The sequence below is a fragment of the Pelophylax lessonae genome, assembly GCF_965119305.1.
Source record: "Pelophylax lessonae genome assembly, chromosome: 6".
Taxonomy (NCBI): Eukaryota; Metazoa; Chordata; class Amphibia; order Anura; family Ranidae; genus Pelophylax; species Pelophylax lessonae.
Window position 1 is genome coordinate 230,228,264 of NC_138773.1, and position 22,197 is coordinate 230,250,460.

At 45.0% G+C, this 22,197-nt stretch overlaps 1 protein-coding gene across 6 annotated transcripts in view; it reads right to left on the minus strand.

Annotated features, from left to right (window-relative positions):
- The window catches only part of HDAC4 (histone deacetylase 4), a 666,648-nt gene that overhangs the window by 170,297 nt on the left and 474,154 nt on the right, over positions 1–22,197 (minus strand). For all 6 annotated transcript variants that reach the window (XM_082260868.1, XM_082260870.1, XM_082260869.1 and 3 more), the window contains 5 exons: positions 11,115–11,363; positions 10,840–11,026; positions 10,621–10,754; positions 10,204–10,309; positions 6,074–6,120 (listed from right to left, as the gene is read on the minus strand). In XM_082260868.1, coding sequence (XP_082116994.1) covers positions 6,074–6,120; positions 10,204–10,309; positions 10,621–10,754; positions 10,840–11,026; positions 11,115–11,363 — 723 coding nt within the window. The remainder of the gene's footprint in view (positions 1–6,073; positions 6,121–10,203; positions 10,310–10,620; positions 10,755–10,839; positions 11,027–11,114; positions 11,364–22,197) is intronic.

Consider the following 22,197-nt stretch of genomic DNA (forward strand, 5'->3'; position numbering starts at 1 on the left):
TAGCTCCAAACAGGCGATCTCCTGGAAAGGCAAGACCTTTTTAGAAGTCTTGTCCGAAGATCAGCATTTGAGCAAAAAGACACGCAGAAGGACCACTGCCAAAATAGAGAGCCGAGCCACTAGGGGAGCTGCATCCAAAGAGGCATCGCAAATAAACTGCAGCCCTTGGACCAGCTGGTCCGCCAGCTCAGCAAAGGCAGGGGGAGCTGTTCTCCCTCTAGTTCACGGCGTAAAAGCTTAGCCCACTTGGTCAGAGTTTGACACCAGGACAATGGTGAATACCAGTCTCAGTGCCGAAACAGCCAGAGTGTACATATTGCAGGCCACAGCCTCCACCTTCCTGTCAGCCGGATCCCTTAAGGCCAGGGACTTTTCAAACGGAATAATGGTTGCCTTACAGTTGAAAGACAGAAAGAATGGGGGGAAGTACCGCGCTTCAGGGGGTATTTATGTGATATATAGATGCATGGTTGCCTTGGAAACCGGAGGGTCCACCATCATCCACTTCTTAATAAGGGACTCTTCATAGGGGTAACGCCTGTAAAATCGCTTAGGGACCCCAAGGGGACGCTTTGGTCGTCCCCACTCTTTAGCGACAATTTTGTCAAAATAGGCAGAAAAAGGAAACACCTTTGCCGCTCTGGATGGTTTGTAAGTGCCAAATGGAACCTGTGCCTCCGTCGCAGCTGCGTCTGTCATCTTCAAGGTCTCACGCACAGATACATTCAGTGTTTCCACCAGCACCTTTTCGTGCGCGTATTCAGATGTTGAGTAATCATCCTCATTATCAGGGGATTCCGGGCGCATGGTTGCAGATCCAGCAGGGTGACCCATGTCTGCAGCCGCCGAATCAGATTCAGGATCTGATGAGACATATGAGGCAGGCGAAGGCGGGGTTCACTTTTTGGTAGCCTGTCGCCAGTAAGCCACCTCCACCGGAGACACAAAAGACTCCAAGACCGCCGTTAGTGCAACAATGGATGGTTTGGACTGCAAAGGGGAACACTGCAAAGTGAAAACCCCCACCACGCCAGGCACAAGCACCAAGCAATCCTCAGCAGAGAGGGAGGGAACCCTAACAGACTCACCACCCAGCAGAAACAGGCAGCTGCAGCCACCAGGATAATCTGCACTCCAAGTGCAGCGATCAGGAAGTGAAAAGATACAGGAGTCAGCACCAGGGGAGGAGAACAGGCTCCCACAGCTGAAATCACAGCCCACAGGGCTCCACTGTCATTTTCAATTGCAAACCACCGCAAAATGGCCACCAGGCTACACAAACATGGCCGCCGTGCATAGAAACATACAGGCTACAGCAAAATAGCGGACCCAGGAGGGATCCCTAGGCCTTAAGGACAGACCCAGGCAGGACGGGAGGGGTTCCCTGGCAGGAGCCCCCACCAGATAGAACCATAGAACCCCCCCGCAGAGCTGATCGTCTGGTCGCAGGCAGCGCACCCCCCTGGCCCCCCTTGCGCCCTGCCCCCACCCCAGGAGGTGAACAGACCACCCACACAGCTCCAGCATAAGTGGAGAGGGGACAGATGAAAGGGAGGTTCCTGACGGGAAGGAGGGGAACACGGGGTTCGACAGTCCTAAGGAGGGGCCCACGCCCACCCCAAAACCTTCCAGGGGGAGAGGGGGGACAGCTACTCACCATACCAGGAACCTGGTGGGCAGCGCTTCAGACAGAACCCCTCTCCATTGGGAACATGGGAGGCTGTCGGCTAAGAGGAACGCTGCAACTCAGGCCGAGACCGGGTCGTATGCGGGGCGCTTAACTTGCAGGCCAGGCCCCATCCAGTGGGACTATGTCGCGGCCGACCTAGCGTGAAGCTGAGGTCTGCATGCGTTCAGTGGCCAGACTGGGGTGACCACTAGATCTAGATTATCCAGCCTGCCACCCAGTCCGGCAGTGGTTTGTAGATCTCACAGGAAAAATTCCAGGAGAAAAAAATTTCTATCTAAAAAGTAAAAATCTGCCTGGACTAGAGATCCCAGCAAGGAACTAGGTCCTTACTCCAGACTAGGCAGAAAAAAAACTTAATTCCCTTTAGCAGAGAGAGGGAGTATACCCCCCTGGGACTGCCCATAGGCATAGCCAGATTCTTGTTCTGCCTAGTGTCCTACTCTCGTAGGGGGCAGTATAACCCAATGGTAATGAAGATCAGGAGTCGTGTCCATCAATAAGCGAAAGAGAAATAGGATTTTTGACTAACCGGTAAATTCCATATAATGGAGTACTGTACAGGCACAGGGCCGGTAGTTTGGTAGAAAGCAAAACGAAGAAACAGAGGAGACCTGTGTCGTGTACTGGACTCCAAGATATGGAGCTCTCTGGCAAGTCGAAATTGTCACTATCCTAATCATACAGTAAAGGAAGTAATAGACCATGAGAAATTCACAAGCAATATACTGAGGGGTGGGCAACAATATTGCAAACAGAAACTGGCCCAAAAAAACCAAGGGTCAACAGACATGAAACACTCAAATGACAGCTTTAAGCACTGACGCACCTTGCAGCTGAAGCCTGCATCAGTGTAGGCTTGAAAATCAACCAGGTAAAACTCTCAGAAAGTATGAACAGAAGACCAGGTAGTGACCTTGCAAGCCTGCAAAATGGATGCTGGATGCTAAAATGTCTAAGAAACAAAGATCGATCTGGTGGACTGAACCAATGATAGGGAATGGAAATTAGCTGCCTAAGCCACCCAGCATTGGTGGAAAAGGAAGCAGGATGTTCCTTCTTTGGACTTTCAGGGAAAACAAAAAGGGACTGTTTTAGATGTTTTCGCAGGAAGATGCAGCAGATAGGTAGATCCCAACTGCTCTTATCACAACCAGGCAGTGGAATGAAATCTCCTTGGCGTGTTTTAGAGTAGGACATAGAGAAGGGAGGACAATGTACTCAATGAGGTGAAAGGAAGGGACCACACCTTAGAGATGAAAAGGGGTTTGGGTCTCAGGACTATGTTGTACCTATATATGATAAGAAAAGGCTTCTTACAAAGGGCCAACACACAGACATGCCTGAGGAAAGTAATGGCAACCAAAAAGGCCACCTTACTTGTGAAATTCCTTAACGGGATATCACAAAATGGTTCAAAAATAGGTTTTTGAAGAACCTAAAGTGCCAGATTCAGATCCCAGGGAGAAACAGGAGGTTGAAGCTGGGGATTAACATGAGCAAATCCTTGTATAAAAGGAGTGGACAAGACAGCAAAGCCAAAACGTTTGGAAAAAGGCTGGATAAGGCAGAGATCTGAACCTTTAGAGTACTAAGAACCAGATACTGGTCAATGCCAGGATGTGAGGAAAATTATTATTACTACATGCAACATTTGGGGACATGCAGATATCTGTTCAGGGATTTTGTATCCAGTAAAACTTAAATTTTCTTCTGCAGGAACTGGGATTACTACTCCTTGTGCTTGTTGATTCAGGACATTTCACAAGTGTGGGTGTCTTTGAAGTGAAAATGGCAGATTGGACAGTGGGAATTAAGGAGGGGGCAGTGATAAAAATTTTATTTTGTATCCCCAGGAAATGACAGATTGAACACAGAGGTCCGGCACATCTATGATCCAAGCTGGTGCAAAGGCCACCTGACGTCCCCCCACTTTGTACAGTGAGGGTGCCACATTATTGTGGAGAAAGCGTCTGGGTAGGCTTGGAGAGTTTTCAGTCCAAGGCTTGTGATTAAAGGATGGACTGAACTTTGACTTAGGAGGAGGATGCCTGGGAGAAGCAAAAGAACCCCCTTTCAGTGAGAAGAAGTAGTAGCTCTAGTATTAGTAAGCTTATGCGTTTTTTTTGTGGAGTAGAAGCACTTGCTCTCTAGTAACTTTCTTGATACATTTATCAAAGGATTCTCCAAATCCTTCACTAGCATTCACTATTGAAAGGCATGCATAAGGGTGGCAATACATTATATGACTTTCTTGTACAATTTTCCTTTACATTTACACAAACCATAGAATATGAGGTCAAACCTAAACACTTTAAATTTGTATGCAATCAGTCATCTAGAGATAGTGGAAGGAGAAGTTGGTGAATCCTAGGCAAACCTTTTATAATGATAAAGAGCAAATAAATATTTCTGAAAGAAGCTGTGGCTATATTAGGTGACTAGAGCTCAACAGACGGAGGAAAAGACAATGTTCTGGTTGAGATCGAAAGGCTGAAGTTATCTTAGGCAAGAAAGAATTCCTGGGCCTCAACACCATCTTGTCCATATGCAAAATCAGAAAATGAAATGGCTTGATACCTTTTGTCACACCGCAGCTGTGTGGTCACGTGATCCCCCTGTGCTGGCTGCCCCAGATCAATGGAGAGAAGCAGAGGGAGCAGAGATCCCCCTCTGCTGGCTGGCTGACTTCAGAGGGGTATCTTGGCCCCTTGGACTTCAACAACCATGCCAGATGACCCAGCCAGTGAACTCAGATGGTAAATCAGTCAGTAATGAAGAAGATACTGAAGATCTGAAAGAGCCTTCAGAGCATCCGCTAGTCTTTGGTCAGCATTCCACACCTATCTGGGCCACATCAGAGCAATAAGGAATACTGGAATGCCTTTTATCACAATCTGGTGCAGAATTCATATCTGATAGCGGATCCACATAGGGGTCCCCGAATGAACCAGTCAAGTCCAGCATGTCAGTGTCAGATTTACCAGTTGAGGGAGAATACAGACATTGGTAACCCCTGGGTGAACGGTAACACCCAGTAGTTACATGGCCCCCTCTAGAGGAAAACGCCCAATAGTTGTGTCAAAATATCAGCCATATCGGTGGTGGTGGTGGATGTTGTTTATGTCCCAGTGAAGACTAGTGATGTCAAAAGACATGGCACAGTTACAGTTGGGAGCCAGGAAAGCGTGTGCTTTATGTATATGTTTAGCAAATCAATCACACCACAACTGAGGTGTCGCTGACCTCCCATCTATCAGTCACAGTGTGAGTGACACAATGACCCAGCTGCATGAAACTTGCTCTTGCCTGGCTGTAACTGCACCAGTTCTGTTTGTGACATCACTAGCCCAGTGTAGCAGGAGAGGATAAAGTATCAGCAGGAGCGCACTATAACCTCAAGGTGTGATGTTATCAAACCCACGAAAGTGTTGGGAAGGCAAAGCGAAAGTGATGTCACAAGGTAAACACAAAGGCCTTCGAGTAATAAAAATGAGGGTTTCTCCAACCTGACAGAGCAAGAATAGGTCAACGCAGACATAGGAACAGACAGAGCACTGCCATGGTTCTGATCTGGAGTAGAACATGCGGCAGAATTGCCAAATATTAACCTGACATAAAAAAAAAATAAAGATGGGCTACCCCATGTGGGGTTTGCAAATTAAGTATGAAGCAAGCCCAAAAGTAAAAAGAGAATTTTAACTCACAAAACCGTTAGTCAGCTAAACTGCTTCTGTAGAAAACATGCAAAAAAAAAAAACTCAACATCGCATAAAGTCTACTAGGTACACAAAACAATGAGTCTTCAGCGGTGGAGACAGGAACACTGACACGGCTCTGGCCTGATAACTCCACAAGGTATTTGCAGACATACCGGCCTGACTTGAAAGTAGTCTTGTGCTAACTGGAACAGAGAGAGTTAGCATCTGCTCAATGCAGGACTGTTGTGGAGTGGTCACCAGTATACTTATTGAAAATGGGAAAACCTGTGCTTGTTGGCTAACTGAAGGGGCTGTGAGGTCAGTCCTGATTCTACCAGTAACTGTTGATAGAAAAAATCTTCCAAACAAAAAGATCATAAGAATGGATTAAACATGTCCATTCACTGGGGCATGCTGGTAGCGGGAGCAATGTTATCCAGGCTGGCCTACTTTTTGTTTGCCAATGTGCAATACTCCCACAGGTGGCAGTTTAACATCAGGTAAAATACTTCTTGTGTTATTCAATAGAAAAGTAAATAAATTACAAGTTACAAACACCATTTCAGTTGTCAGATCTTCTATTACACAAATATTCACTTCAACAGTTATTTGCATGTGAAAAGCCTGAATACCAAAAGATATAAAACCAAATTGCCATTAAAGGAGCAACACAGTGAACACTCACCCCAACTCCGCCACATGGGAGACGAACAAACATGGAGGTCAAAGATCCTGCATGAGGAAAGGGGAATGTTTAGAGGAGAGAGTTAGTAGCATCAGCACGAATAAGGGCCCTATACATAAACCCCAAAACAGCATTCTGAAGTCAGCAAATCACAATCACGCTAATAGCTATACTGCAAATAGTGCAAATCTCAACAACTAAAGGTTAAAGTGCAAATGTGGTATTTTTTTTTTTAAGATTACAGGTTTGAAAATATATTCAAAAGCATGTAACATGAAAAAAAAAAGGTTTAACTATTTACTTTTATTCCTTACACACAAAGCCAAGAGTAGGGTTTGTATCAGGTATACAGTACTGTGCAAAAGTATTAGGCAGGGGTGGAAAAATGCTATAAAGTAGGATTGGTTTAAAAAAAACTGGATTTTTGAACAACTTACCATAAAAATCCTTTTCTCTGAAGTCCATTGACAGACGCAGCAGCTATGCTTCTTTACCATTGGGGTTATGCACTATTTACAGGAGTAGACTAGGCAGTGAAAAAATTCACTGACACGCCTATAGGGGTTGTCCTTCTCGGCATAACCCCGCACACACTGTGCTCTCAAATCAGTTTCGTAGCAAGCAGTGAAAAGACGACACAAACCATCCCCATAACAGAGGGGCGGGTGCTGCGTCTGTCACTGGACTTCAGAGAAAAGGATTTTACGGTAAGTTCTTAAAAAAATCCAGTTTTTGCTATCGTCCCATTACAGACACAGCAGCTATGCTTCTTTACCATTGGGACGTCCCAAAGCAGTATAGGCATGAGAGGTGGGATGAAACGCAACCAACAATAGTTAACGTATTTCCAAGGCTAAAAACGTAGCCAACTGGGTAACAAAACAGCTCAGCCAGTAACAGGAGGTTACCCATGAAAGAAAAAAAATCACCCCTTAACCACTTAAGCCCCGGAGGATTTGGCTGCTCAAAGACCAAGCCCTATTTTGCGATTCGGCACTGGGTGACTAACGGACAATTACGCGGTCGTGCGATGCTGTACTCAAACGAGTCATTTTATGTCCTTTTCTCCCCCACAAACAGAGCTTTCTTTTGGTGGTATTTGATCACCTGTGCGATTTTTATTTTTTGCGCTATAAACAAAAAAAGAGTGACAATTTAGAAAAAATAAAATTTTTCACTTTTTTTATATGAAATCCCCCCCCCAAAAAGGTAAAAATCTAAATTTTTTAACATTTTAGGCCAATTTGTTTTCTGCTACATATTTTTAGTAAAAAAAAAAAAAAAAAAATCGCAATAAGCGTATTTTGATTGGTTTGCGCAAAAGTTATTGCGTTTACTAACTACAGGAAAGATTTATGTCATTTTTATTGTTTTTTTTTTTTTTAACTAGTAATGGCGGCGATCTGCAATTTTTTTTTGCGGGGACTGCGACATTGCGGCGGACAGATCGGACCCTTGACTGACATTTTTGACACTTTTGGGGGTACTAGTGACATTACTACAGTAATCAGTGCTATAAATATGCACTGTTACTGTAAAAATAACACTGGCAGGGAAGGGGTTAACATTATTGGTGATCAGTGGGTTTAATGTATCCCTAGGGGCGGGATTCTGTCAAGGAGCGTGGTTTGTTAGATCATAACAGAGACATACGATCCTACATAGCAGGATCGCATAGCCTCTGTCATGATCTAAGGGAGAATGACAGACGGCTGTGTTTACATCAGCCGTCTGCCTTTCTCCCTCTCCTGAGCGAGATTGCGAGTGGCCGGCGGACATCGGAGCCGCCAGTCACACGCACGTGGATGCCCGTGAACGAGCGGGGGCGCGCCTCTGGCGGCGCGCGCGCGCTCGCCCCTATAGGCTCCTGGGCGAGCGATGTAGTACTACGTCGGTTTGCCCAGGAGCAGCTGACTGCCGCAGTAAATATACTGACGGCGGTCGGCAAGTGGTTAAAACAAAAAACAAGTATCTTTAACCAGCAGCCTGCAAAACCTTGCGGCCAAAGGAGGCATCCGAAGATGCCAATAAATCTACCTTGTAGAATTTTGTAAAAGTATGCACAGACGACCAAGTCGCCGCTTTACACACTTGGGTAACAGGCGCCAGATGGCGAAAAGCCCAAGAAGCACTCAGCGCTCTAGTATGCGCTTTCACAGGGAAAGGAGGAACTTGACCCTTCAAAGAATAGGCCTGAACAACCGTCTACCTAATCCATCTGGATATGGTCGCAGAAGACGCAGCCAAACCCTTACAAGATCCTTCAGTAAGGACAAAAATAGAATCCAATTTTCTAAAAGACTCAGTTACCGTCAGATAAACCCTCATCGCCCGAACCACATCCAGTGAATGCAAGGCGATTTCCTTGGGATGCTTAGGAAAAAAATACGGATTAGGCCCACATCTCCCCCCCCCCCCCAGAGGCCGCTAGGGACATGGGGGGCTCAGCATTACTTACCATACCATGGACCAGGTGGGCTCTGCTCTGGGCAGACTGCCTCCCACCCTGAGTGGGGGTGCTGCCAACCGAGGGTACGTTGTGACTTAAGGCTTTCCAGGTCGATGCGTCCCGGCAGGAAAACTACTCCCAGGCTCGTCCCTCCACAGGGGCTCTGTCGTTGTGAGGCCTAGAGCGGGACTATTACCTACTCATGCTTGTTGGCCAGGCTGGGCGACCATAAGGATCTAGATTATCCAGTGCGAAACCTCATCCGGCTGTCACTTGTAGTTCACCAGGAGGATCCCCCTGACACTAGCTAGCGATCGTGAGTAAAGAGAAATAAACAAATATTCTGAAAAGAATAAAAAACTGAGACCGAAGTCCCAGTTGAAACACAGTCATTATCTGAAACAAACAGCTGTGTAGTAGGCTTAAAACCAGATGAGGAACAACCCAACTCGGCTACTAAGGTGATGTTGAGGAAGACAGTTTAATGTCACAGGTCATATACCAAAGCAAGACAGAGAACAGCAACAAGACACAAGGTAGTTTATACTGCATCGGCAAGGTCTCTCCCAGGCAACAATCTCAAAACAGATTGGGGTTTCAATATGTGCTATTCAAGCTCTTTTGAAGGAGCATAAAGAAATGGGAAACAATGAGGACCATAGACACAGTGGTTAGCCAAGGAAACTTAATGCAGCAGACGAGACATATCATGCTTACTTCCCTTCGACATCGGAGGATGTCTAGCAGTGCCATCAGCACAGAACAGGAGGAAACCAGTGGGACTCCGGTACATCCATCTTCATGGAAGAATTGTGACCAAAAAGCCATACCTCCAACGTGGAAACAAGGCTAAGTGACTTAACTATGTATAAAAACATAGGAACCGGGGGTGCGGAAAAATGGAAAGCAGGTGCCCTGGACCGATGAGTCAGAATTTTAAATATTTGGTTGTAGCAGGGGCAGTTTGTTAGCCGAACGGCTGGAGAGTGATACAATACTGAGTGTCTGCAGATAACAGCGAAGTTCCTTGCACTTTGGGGCAGTGTTTCTGTAAATGGAGTTTCGAGATTTGGTCAGAATCAATGGTATCTTTAATGCAGAGAATTAAAGGGAGATACTTATCCATTATGCCATACCATCAAGGAGGCATGTGATTGGCCCACAAATGTATTCTTAACCAGGACAATGCCCCCAAACATACAACCAAGGTCATTAAGAACTATCTTCATTAAAAAGAACAAGGAGTCCTAAAAGTGATGGTTTCAGAGCCCTGATCTCAACATTGAATCTGTCCGGGATTACATGAGGAGAAATAGGGATTTGAGGCCGTCTACATTCACAGAAGATCTCTGGTTATTTCTCTGAGATGTTTGGAACAACTTACCTGCAGAGTTCCTTCAAAAACTGTATGCAAGTGTACCTAGAAGACTGTTTTGAAGGCAGAGGGTGGTCACACCAAACAATTTTATTTGGATTTCTCTTCTGTTAATGTACTTTCCATTTTGTTAATTGATAAATATAAACTATTAACACTTCTTTTTCTGAAAGCATTCTCATGTAAAAGCATTTTTTCACAACTGCCTAGAACTTTTGCACAGTAGTGAATGTATCATACTAAAGCCCAAGAAAGGTTCCAGTGTTTTGCATTAAACACAAACATGGTACCAAGACAAGAACTTACCCTCCAGTTTTTGTCGATTCAAAGGGTTTGTGCCATAGAGAAGAGTATGAGCCTCAGAGTGGACAGTCTGCAGCTCCTCCAAAGTGGCTTTTCTGCCGCGTATACACTGCAAGCAAGTTGGGATAAACCGGTGAATAGCATTTAGGCATATAACTGGCCTGTAGCACTATGTTAGATTAGTAATCATAGTCACAGCACAATCAGGAATGAGAAGAGGCTAAATTAAAATTGGACTAGACTGGAAAATTTGACTGATTCAGATCTGTAATTTCTGCAAAATATATAAATATGCAGGTATCCAATTTTTCATGTTAAGTTTAATGCCACTTTAAATAATTATTACATGTTTGTTGATAAATTTGGTTTAACCGAACAATCATTATCTATCTTTCTGTGCAGAGACTGCTAAATACTCACCTCACACATGCTCCTCAAACCAGTCTCTTGCAACCTGGACCAGATACTTTGAATTCGGCCAGCATGCTCTGGATGGATATTTGTGTTTCCGCAGATACACTGATGCTTAAGCATCAAGGTGTCATACACAAGACCTGCAATGATTTCAAAGGTCATACTTGAAAGCAGCATTTAGCTTGAGATTATAATCCATAATTAACCAAAATCAAAGTAAATTACCTGTAGTGAACCTGGGCTTAGTGGGAGTTTCCTGAACGGACATTGGGAAGGAGGCAGAGGCTGGTGAAGACTGTGCCCTTGACAGAGGTCTGTGTCCACTAAAAGGCATAACCAATCCAGCAGCTTCAATGGAGGCCTGATAGTTTCTCAGCTGATGAATTCGTTGCTGTTCAAGTAGTAGTGTTTGCTGTGGGTAATAATCATAGAAACCTTACTTTCTATTTCTTTGGTGGTTTTAGGAAAGTAGACAAAGTATAACAAGCAAGGTGTAATACCTGTCTGAACAACAGATCCTGCTCATTTTGTAATTTATTCTGCTCTAGCTCATGTGTATTTGACTCATCTTCACTTTCTTCTCTCTCCTGCTTCACATGCACAATACTGCCAAGACTTTGCTCCTTGAGCTTGGATACATGTTCTACATATGGCTCTTCATGTAATGCTTGGTGCTCTCGCAGTTCTTCCTCAGTCTCCTCAGGATGGCTTTCATGCTGTCGTGAAACCTCATTTACTTTAGGAATCATCTAAAAATAAAAGGTAAAATAAATGTCAATAGAAAAGACACAAAGAAAGATTAAAAAAGACCAAAACAACAAAAACTTGCTGACAGAAAGAACGACAATTGCTTCTCATTTCCTATACGATAAGGCTTAGATTACACAAGGAGATGAATCAATAGTTTCAGCTGTAACTATAGTGTTAAAATCTCATTGGAGCTGGCTAAAATAAACAGTTATTTATTAAGGCACTTACCTTGGTTTGTGAACTTTGTGAATTGCCAGCAATCCTTCAGTAGTGCAGTTTCTACTGTGTACAAGTGGGTCAAATTTGCCTAATGGCTTCTTATATCTTTTTTGAGAATTTTGTTGGTATTTGCCAAAATAGCTCCTAGCTTTACAAAAAGAGAACATCAAGTTTTGATACCCATTCCTCTGCGCAAATAGTGGGACTCCCAAATTTTTTATTGAAGTTTAACCACTTAAGCCCCGGAGGATTTGGCTGCTAAACGACCAGGGGGTATTTTGCGATTCGGCACTGCGTGACTTTAACGGACAATTGCGCGGTCGTGCGACGCTGTACCTAAACGAATTTGGCGTCCTTTTTTTCCCACAAACAGAGCTTTCTTTTGGCGGCATTTGATCACCTGTGCGATTTTTTGATCACGCGCTATAAACAAAAAAAGAGCGTCAATTTTGCAAAAATAGCAATATTTTCCCCTTTTTTTTATATGAAATTCCCCCCCCAAAAAATGTAAAAATAAAATTTTTTTTAACATTTTCGGCCAATTTGTTTTATGCTACCTATGTTTGGTAAAAAAAAAAAATCGCAAAAAGCGTATTTTGATTGGTTTGCGCAAAAGTTATTGCGTTTACTGACTAAGGGAAAGATTTTTGTCATTTTTGTTGTTTTTTTTTTTAACGCGTAATGGCGGCGATCTGCGATTTTTTTTGCGGTACTGCGACATTGCGGCGGACAGATCGGACCCTTGACTGACATTTTTGACACTTTTGGGGTTACCAGTGACATTTCTACAGTAATCAGTGCTATATATATGCACTGTTACTGTAAAAATACACTGGTAGTGAAGGGGTTAACTTTATTTGAGAGGGAGGGGCTGTGTGTGTCCCTAGGGGCGTGATTCTTACTGTGATTGGCTGTGGCTTCAGCTGTATGCAGAGTGATCAACGGATCTACATAGTAGATCCATATGATCAGCTCTCATACAGAGGGGAGAATGACAGGCAGCTTGTTTACACAAGCTGCCTGACTTTCTCCCTCTCCCCCGCCGATCGCAGAGTGGCCGGCGGACATCGGGTCCGCCGGTCACACGCGCGGGGGGGTCCGTGACCACGCGGGAGCGGGAGCGGGAGCGCGCCTCCGGCGGCGCGCGCTCGCTCCCTAGACCCTCACAAGCTAGTGACGTAGCCCTACGTCACTTTGCCTGTGAGGGGCTGACCGCCGACGTAGATCGGCGTGCGGCGGTTGGCAAGTGGTTAAAGCAGGTACAGTTTAAGAAAAACATTTCTATACAAAGCATCAGTTTCAGAGAAACAGGAAAGCAATAGGACAGTGAAATCCTACTTGAGTAGGTAAACAACCGCTTTAGAAGATACAAATGTACTAGCAAACTGGTCTTTGGTATGAAGTGGTTCCATGGGGGCAGGATGCTGGAGTAAAGTGTAACAAACAGTATAAGCAGGAGAGCTAGCATACACCATCATCAGTAAGCGTGTTGAAGCAAGTGACCCAGGTAAGGCCGTCAATAGACAGTTTGAATCTTGGCTGGTTAAGTAGAAACCAGCCAAGATTCGAACCATATATGGGCAGGCTGAATGTAACAAGTTGATCAATCAACTTGGGTACAACCAACCTGGTGGATTTTACATGCTATTATCCCTAGCGGCTGGTAAGCCGCTAACAATAATCACTGGCTTCACCCAGCGGGGACGGCTTCTACCACCGGGAGAATAACAATGACTTAAAGCGCAACTCCACTTTTGTTGAGAAAAAAAAAAAAAAAAAAAGAAAAACATTCCCCTCTGGGTGATTTAGGTACATTGCAAGGATTATAACATTTGTTGCAGAGTTTTACATTTTGTTATTCTGATGAAATCGGTGTTTGCTCATCTGTACTGAGTAGGTTTAATGGGATTGGTCTCAATTATCAATCAGCTGTGAAGCTGCAGAGCACTAATGAGGAAATCTGCTGAGCCTGAATCTATTTAGACATGTTCCTATCGGGAGTATCTCGCCAAAAATGACATTTTTGTTGCAGGGGATGCCTGAAATCTGACCTGTATCTTAGGCAGAATTCTGGGAAAATTGGAGTGCTAGTCACAAAAGCAGGACATGTTGTTTCTAGGGTGTGTTCAGTACACATTCTGTGTACAGAACAACTCCAGGTAGCCATATTGCATTGCAGTTTCAGAAAATTACAGCAGCTGCAGACTGAAAAGGAAAGGTATTTTAATACTATTCAATTACTTATTAATGCGGCAGCAGCATTTCTTGCTCTGAGGAAGGGGTTTTGCCCTCGAAACGCGTCAGCCTAAGCCACAGCAGCTCCATGCGGTTCTGCCACACGCCTTTCATCATTACGCAGTGCCTGGCCTCCTTGGAGACGTCTTTACTTATACATAGAATTGTTGATATGTGTGTATTATCACACCTTTTTTGTGAGTATATTTTATGCATTTTACCATTTTATTAAATGTTTTTAGTGGTAATGCACTAGGTCGGTGCACCCCTCTTTTTGTTATCTTTTCTTCAGTTTGTATTGGATACCCTTGGTCCTGAGGTGGCAGCAAGACCTTCAGTCCTACCCATCCATATTTGTTGGAAACTTGCCTCTTCCTTCCCATTATTGCACTACAGGGAGTGCAGAATTATTAGGCAAATGAGTATTTTGACCACATCATCCTCTTTATGCATGTTGTCTTACTCCAAGCTGTATAGGCTTGAAAGCCTACTACCAATTAAGCATATTAGGTGATATGCATCTCTGTAATGAGAAGGGGTGTGGTCTAATGACCAACACCCTATATCAGGTGTGCATAATTATTAGGCAACTTCCTTTCCTTGGGCAAAATGGGTCAAAAGAAGGACTTGACAGGCTCAGAAAAGTAAAAAATAGTGAGATATCTTGCAGAGGAATGCAGCACTCTTAAAATTGCAAAGCTTCTGAAGCGTGATCATCGAACAATCAAGCATTTCATTCAAAATAGTCAACAGGGTCGCAAGAAGCGTGTGGAAAAACCAAGGCGCAAAATAACAGCCCATGAACTGAGAAAAGTCAAGCATGCAGCTGCCAAGATGCCACTTGCCACCAGTTTGGCCATATTTCAGAGCTGCAACATCACTGGAGTGCCCAAAAGCACAAGGTGAATACTCAGAGACATGGCCAAGGTAAGAAAGGCTGAAAGACGACCACCACTGAACAAGACACACAAGCTGAAACGTCAAGACTGGGCCAAGAAATATCTCAAGACTGATTTTTCAAAGGTTTTATGGACTGATGAAATGAGAGTGAGTCTTGATGGGCCAGATGGATGGGCCCGTGGCTGGATTGGTAAAGGGCAGAGAGCTCCAGTCCGAATCAGATGCCAGCAAGGTGGAGGTGGAGTACTGGGTTGGGCTGGTATCATCAAAGATGAGCTTGTGGGGCATTTTCGGGTTGAGGATGGAGTCAAGCTCAACTCCCAGTCCTACTGCCAGTTTCTGGAAGACACCTTCTTCAAGTAGTGGTACAGGAAGAAGTCTGCATCCTTCAAGAAAAAATGGATTTTTGTAAAATCTTACCGTAAAATCCTTTTCTCTTAGCTCATTGACAGACGTAGTCCTCGGTGATACACCACCTTCGGGTTATGTTGCCTCCACAGGAGCAGGACTAGACAGGAAATTAAAAAGCTCTGGCCACACCCCAGGGGCAGTCCCAGAGGGTATATCCTCTCTCTCTCTGCCTCAGCAAATCAGTTATGTGAAAAAGCAGTCTTTAGAGATTTTAACCCAACTCAAAAAACAGAGGGGCGGGGACTACGTCTGTCAATGAGCTAAGAGAAAAGGATTTTACGGTAAGATTTTACAAAAATCCATTTTTCTCTAGCGCTCATTGACAGACGTAGTCCTCGGTGATACAACACCTTCGGGACGTCCCAGAGCAGTATCACAACTGAGGGGTGGGAAAATGGAAATCAAATCCCAATCTAGAAGGCCCAACCGGTGCCAACTAGAAGTTTACAATGCTCATCCTTAATGATGAGACTCAACAAAAAAAGAGAAAAATTTTTTTTTTTTTTTTTTTTTTCAAACAGAAAAAACCCTCGAGGTAGACCACCGGTCTCCTCAAATTGCGGCCTGCAAAACCTTGCGGCCAAATGAGGCATCCGCCGATGCCGTCACATCAATTTTATAGAACTTTGTAAAGGTATGTACCGACGACCAGGTGGCCGCCTTACATACCTGGACCACTGACGCCTGATGGCGAAAGGCCCAGGAAGTACTGAGCGCTCGAGTGGAGTGCGCCCTAACAGGGAACGGAGGACTCTGACCCTTAATAGAATAAGCCTGTACCACCGTTTGTCTAATCCATTTGGCAATGGTCGCGGCAGATGCAGGCAAACCCTTTCTGGGGCCATCCGTGATCACAAAAAGTGAATCCGTCTTACGGAATGATTCCGTAGCTTTCAGGTATACCCTGATTGCCCGAACCACATCTAAGGAATGCAACGCATGTTCCCGATGATGCTTGGGCTGAGGACACAAGGAAGGTAGTACAATATCTTCATTCAGATGAAAATCTGAAACCATCTTGGGAAGAAAAGATGGCTTAGGATGAAGTACTACCTTATCCCTATGAATCACTAGGTATGGTGACTGGCATGATAATGCAGCCAGTTCTGACACCCTGCGAGCAGAAGTAATAGCCACCAAGAAGGCCACCTTCTGGGATAAAGTAAGCAAGGGAATCTCCCTGATGTTTTCAAAGGGAGGTTTCTGTAGAACCGACAAAACCAAATTAAGATCCCAAGGCGGTAAGGGCGCGCGGACTGGAGGAGCCAGGTGCCGCACCCCCTGGATGAAATTCCGCACCAAGGATTTGGTAGCTAAAGGCTTCTGAAAGAAGATTGCTAATGCTGAAACTTGACCCTTGATGGTGCTCAAGGCTAGCTTCTGCTCAACCCCTAGTTGCAAAAAGGCCAATATTCGAGACACCGAATAGGTACGTGGAGGAAATCCTAAAGATTCGCACCACGCAATATAAGTTTTCCATGTGTGATAATAGACTTTGCTGGAAGTCGCTTTCCTTGCTTTAATAAGGGTAGGAATGACTGAAGCTGACAAACCTCTGTCCTTCAGTACTTGGGTCTCAATGGCCAGGCCATTAAACCCAGCGACTGTAAAGCATGATGGTAAATTGGTCCTTGAGACCACAGACACTCCCTGAGACGAAGTTCCCACGGAACGTGTACGACTAACATGTCCAAGTCGGCCAGGCCGGCTTGAGGAGGCCAGCCTAGAATTTCTAGGACCACTGGCGCTGATAGAATCTGAACCAGGCGTCCCTAGAGGTATCTGGCCCCGACCATCCGAGAAAGTCTGGTCGTTTTCTGTTCCCACACATTTATCAGATACCTGATAGTTATCAGGAAAGGTGATCTTTTCTGGTTGAACCTCAGGGACCGAAGTCACCCGACTAGAGGCTACTTGGCCTATCTGGTCAACCAGATCCGATTCCTGTGAGGTATCGGGACTAATCTTGGGAAAAGGTAAAGGAAAAGATCTATTCAGGGAACGGTAACTACCGCTTCCTGTAGTACTTAAATGTTGGAAGGGAAGAATCGCACCGGTAGTAGTGGTTGATGCTCGATCTAATGTCCTAAATACCGGTGAAAACGTCCCCCCACCCTGAAACCGGGTGGGGGCGCACCTTCAGGCTGTGTACTCCTTTGCTTCGGGTTTGGCTGGGTTGGTCCCCTTTTTGAACCCTCCTGGAGGAGTCTTGCCTTTCCCGCTAGTACCAGCCGGGCGCCCTTTATGGGCGGTAAAGAAAGGTCCTCGCTTGTTGCGAGGTCCCTTAGCTTTAGCAGCCTGTGGCAAAAAAGTGCTCTTGCCCCCAGTGGCATCCTTAATGATTTCATCTAGGTTGGCCCCAAATAGACGATTCCCCTGAAAGGGGAGATTTGTCAAGGTCTTTTTGGAACCTAGGTCAGCTGACCAGCATTTTAACCACAGCACACGTCTGAGGATCACCGCTGTCTTAGATGCATGCCCTAATAAGGGAGTAGTGTCCAAGGCTGCGTCACAGATAAACTGTAGCCCTTGTATAATCTGTTCCATCAAATCAGATGTCTCCTGGGGAATATCTTTTCCCCTAAGTTCTTGGCGTACCATTTTCGCCCATTCCGTAAGTGTCTGGGAAACTAGACCAATAACAATTACTGGTCTAAAAGCTGACCCTATCAGAGAGAAGATGGTGCGGGACTCTGCTTCCATCTTTCGATCCACCGGATCCTTAAAGGACGAAGTGTCCTCCACTGGAATAACCGTGGCTTTATTCAGCCTGGAAATAGGCGGATCCACGACTGGTGGTACCGTCCATTTCTTAATGATGGATTCCTCAAACGGATAGCGTCTAGCAATACGCTTGGAAATAGTAAAGGTATGTTTAGAATGCTCCCATTCTCCTTTAATCTGATTACCGAAACATTTAGGTACAGGAAAAGCCTTCATCGTCTTGATGGGCTTATTAGTACCAAAAGGAATCTCTGTTTCAGTTGCCTCTGCCGGTAAAGCCTCAAGGTTTAAGGTTTCCTGCACTGCCACAACTAGTGCGTCCACCAATGCTTCTTCCTGAATAATAGCAGGAGAAGAAGCGTCCTCCTCACTGTCTGAGGGGGCTTTACCTGGGATAACAGCCCTTGCAGAGGAACCTGCAATTGCCGTGACCACCTCTGAATCTGAGTCAGAGGTGTCAGATGGTATAGGGGTAGGCGGGGGTCGCTTCCTTGACCCCCGTCCCTGACAGGCCGCCTCCACCCGAGCCACCATAGACTCCAAAAATTGCTGTAAATGACTCTATACTCTGTGCACCGGCGGGTCCCGTGGCCCCCTCGAGGGAAACAGGTGGGGGAATATGTGTGGCAGGGTCCATGATAATTCCAGTTACTTCCTGGATAATATAATTCAAAAATAAAACTTTTTTTTTTTTTCGACCCCCAGCGCCACAAAAGCCCCTTAGTGTTACCTGCTAGGGATCCCTATCGATCGAGAGAGAGAGAGAGATAGACCCCCAGGCTCACCACTTGATGCTCAGAGTTTAACTGCAACAGGTTACAGCGCTGTCTTGACAAACAGGAAGTCTTTTGGCTGGCTGCCCAGGAAAAAAGGAGGCGGCTCCGCCCCTCTGTACGCCTTCCGGCGCCTCCCCCAAGCTCCACGAGGTGTTTGGATCACCTCAAACATGGCCGCCCCCATGCTGGAGACACGAGGCTACGCCAAAATGGCAGCTCGTGCGATCCAGCAAAAAAAATGGCGGCGGCCCGTACTGAATAGCGGTGTGCTGCAGGGCACACAACACTCTCTCTGCATGGGGATATGGCGTGGTTGGCGGTACCGGCCCTGGCGGACCGCATGGCCGTTCGGGAGGCCTGCTAATAGCTGGAGATCTGATTAGGAAGGCAGTCTACATGTCCGTGGCTTCTGACTGGTAGGTAGCTTATTCTTAACCCATAAGATTCCCAGAATGCCACAGATTACATCTTTAAAACATGTATACAATTAGATTGTTCGCTCCCAAACCAAGCCTCCTGGCTTTTTGCACACATAAAATCACACTCAAAGTAGGAGGATCTGTGTCATGTCGTAGGATAGAAAGGGACTCTATCTTACCATACAGAGAGGGGCCCGCGTTCACCACAAAACCCGTCAGGGGGAAAGGGGGAACATACTACTCACCATACCGGAACCAGGCGGGCACCAACTCCTGACAGTACCCCTCTCCACCGGGGCGGGAGGGCTGTCGACCGATACGGACGCCGTGACTCATGGTCTTTGGCGTTTCAGCGAGACGTTTAACTCGCGTGGACAGTCCTTTAATGGGACTTTGTCGCGGCCGACCCAGCGCGGAGCTATGGCCTGCACGCGCTCGTAGGCTGAACTGGGGTGACCACCGGATCTCAACATCCAGCCTGTCGCCCAGTTCAGCTTTCTTGCTTGAAGATCTCACAGGAACACTGGAGAAAAAAAAAACCTGTCTAAAAAATCCTTTAAGAAAAAATTCTTGCCAGGACCTAAGATCCCAGCAAGGTATCTAGGTCCTTACTCCTAACTAGACAGAAAATAACTGATTTGCTGAGGCAGAGAGAGAGAGGATATACCCTCTGGGACTGCCCCTGGGGTGTGGCCAGAGCTTTTTAATTTCCTGTCTAGTCCTGCTCCTGTGGAGGCAACATAACCCGAAGGTGGTGTATCACCGAGGACTACGTCTGTCAATGAGCGCTAGAGAAAACATGATTTTCATGCAGGACAATGCTCCATCACACGCGTCCCAAGTACTCCACAGCATGGCTGGTAAGAAAGGGTATAAAAGAAGAAAAGCTAATGACATGGCCTCCTTGTTCACCTGATCTGAACCCCATTGAGAACCTGTGGTCCATCATCAAATGTGAGATTTACAAGGAGGGAAAACAGTATACCTCTCTGAACAGTGTCTGGGAGGCTGTGGTTGTTGCTGCACGCAATGTTGATGGTGAACAGATCAAAAACACTGACAGAATCCATGGATGGCAGGCTTTTGAGTGTCCTTGCAAAGAAAGGTGGCTATATTGGTCACTGATTTGATTTTGTTTTGTTTTTGAATGTCAGAAATGTATATTTGTGAATGTTGAGATGTTATATTGGTTTCACTGGTAAAAAAAATAATTGAAATGGGTATACTGTATATTTGATTTTTGTTAAGTTGCCTAATAATTATGCACAGTAATAGTCACCTGCACACACAGATATCCCCCTAAAATAGCTAAAACTAAAAAAAAAACTACTTCCAAAAATAGTCAGCTTTGATATTAATGAGTTTTTTGGGTTCATTGAGAACATGGTTGTTCAATAATAAAATTAATCCTCAAAAATACTCATTTGCCTAATAATTCTGCACTCCCTGTAGAGCGCAGGAGAATTGTACTACTATAAGACTTGTGTCGCAATTGTATAAGCTATAATATTTTTTCCCCCACAAAAGTGGAGTTACCCTTTAAAGGAAGCCATCACGAGGCCCAGATTACTTATGGAGAATCTCACAGGGGGATGTTTTTTTCCATCTTGAGGGCCAAGCATGAGACCAGTTTGTTTTCTGGAAGAAAGACTTTTGCTTGGGCTGTGTCTAAAATGAAGCCCAGGTACTCCAGGCAATGGGAAAGTTGGAGAGGAAATGTTTAGAAGTTGATTATTCCACTAAATGCATGACCTGTCTGAATAATCCTGTGAACATTTGCAGACAACAGGAAGGAGGTTGAACCATTCAGGAGACATTTGACGATACCCTGTGACTTAAATGCTCTAAGTTCTTAAGGAGGCAAGAAAGGGGGCACGTACATTCGTGAATACTCTGGGAGCAGAGGATAGGCCAAATGGCAGTGCAACAAACTGGAAGTGTTTGTCTCCTGCCACAAAGTGCAGAAAGTGCTGTTAAGTTGAGTGAATGGGAATATGCAGATAGGCATCTTGGATGACAGATATTCCCCCCTTGTCTCAGAAAGGCAATAATTGACCTTGTGGATTCCATACAAAATTTTGCAACTTGAAGGAACTTGTTCAGGGATTTAGGGTCCTGAAATACAGGGTTGTGTTGCTTGTTTATTGCCATAGTCCACTTAGCTGCAGATTGACAAACAGAAATTGCAGCAATATGTCTCTGTGCTTTCAGAGATGTGGTCAATCTGGTACGATGTTCCACATATGGTGGCCCTGTGCCAAGAAGGGCCAGTTTTGGAATAAAGTTCATTCCCAGATCTATTCTGCAACAATGGTTATTACCCTAAGACAGCTCTACTTAATGAGCCTGTTGCCTACGCTCCCAAACATGTTCAGTCTTTATTCCACTTTAGCGTCTCCTTGGAAGAATCCAGTGGTAAATATGGCCATTATGAAAAATATACGGACATGGATCACGCTCAATGAAAAGCGGATCAATATCTTGAAGGATAACACTACTAAGTTTGACCGTGTTTAGGATCTTTGGATTAGGTATCTCCAACTGACTGAGGAGAGTAGGCAGTGGAGGCGGGTGGTAAGACAGTCCTTTACCTCTTTCTTGTTCCTTTTCCTTTCTTTGCCTTTTCTTCCCTTCGATTCTCTCTCCCCCCCCCCCCCTTTTTTTTTTTTCAAGAAGTTGTACTTAATTTTCATTTAGTTATGTTGCTCAAACCTTTTGTAGTGCTATCATATACTCACAGCCCATATTGGGTAGCCAGTGGGTGGTGGCGAAGTATAAGTTCGAATAAATGTAAAAAATGCAGCGCTAATATGAAAAAGTGAACTCTGAATGTTCATATAATTTGTGCATGAATATAAGAAAATAAAAAAACAAAACTCACTAAAAATGAATATGAGTCAAATGAATATCAGAACATAAATGAGTGAACAACGTAAGTCCCATATGAAAATTTAGTCCATATGTGGAAATATCTACTAGATTCCGACCATGAAGTGAAAACAATCTGTATTTATCAGATAGAGTAGATCTGTGGCAGCATACAAGTCCAAAGGGCTTGGTACACAAAAACTTCTGTGGGGAATATAAAGTCCAATCACATGTGTGGAAGATAGGGAAGATAATAAGGTCTTGCCCCCCCGTTGTAGTGG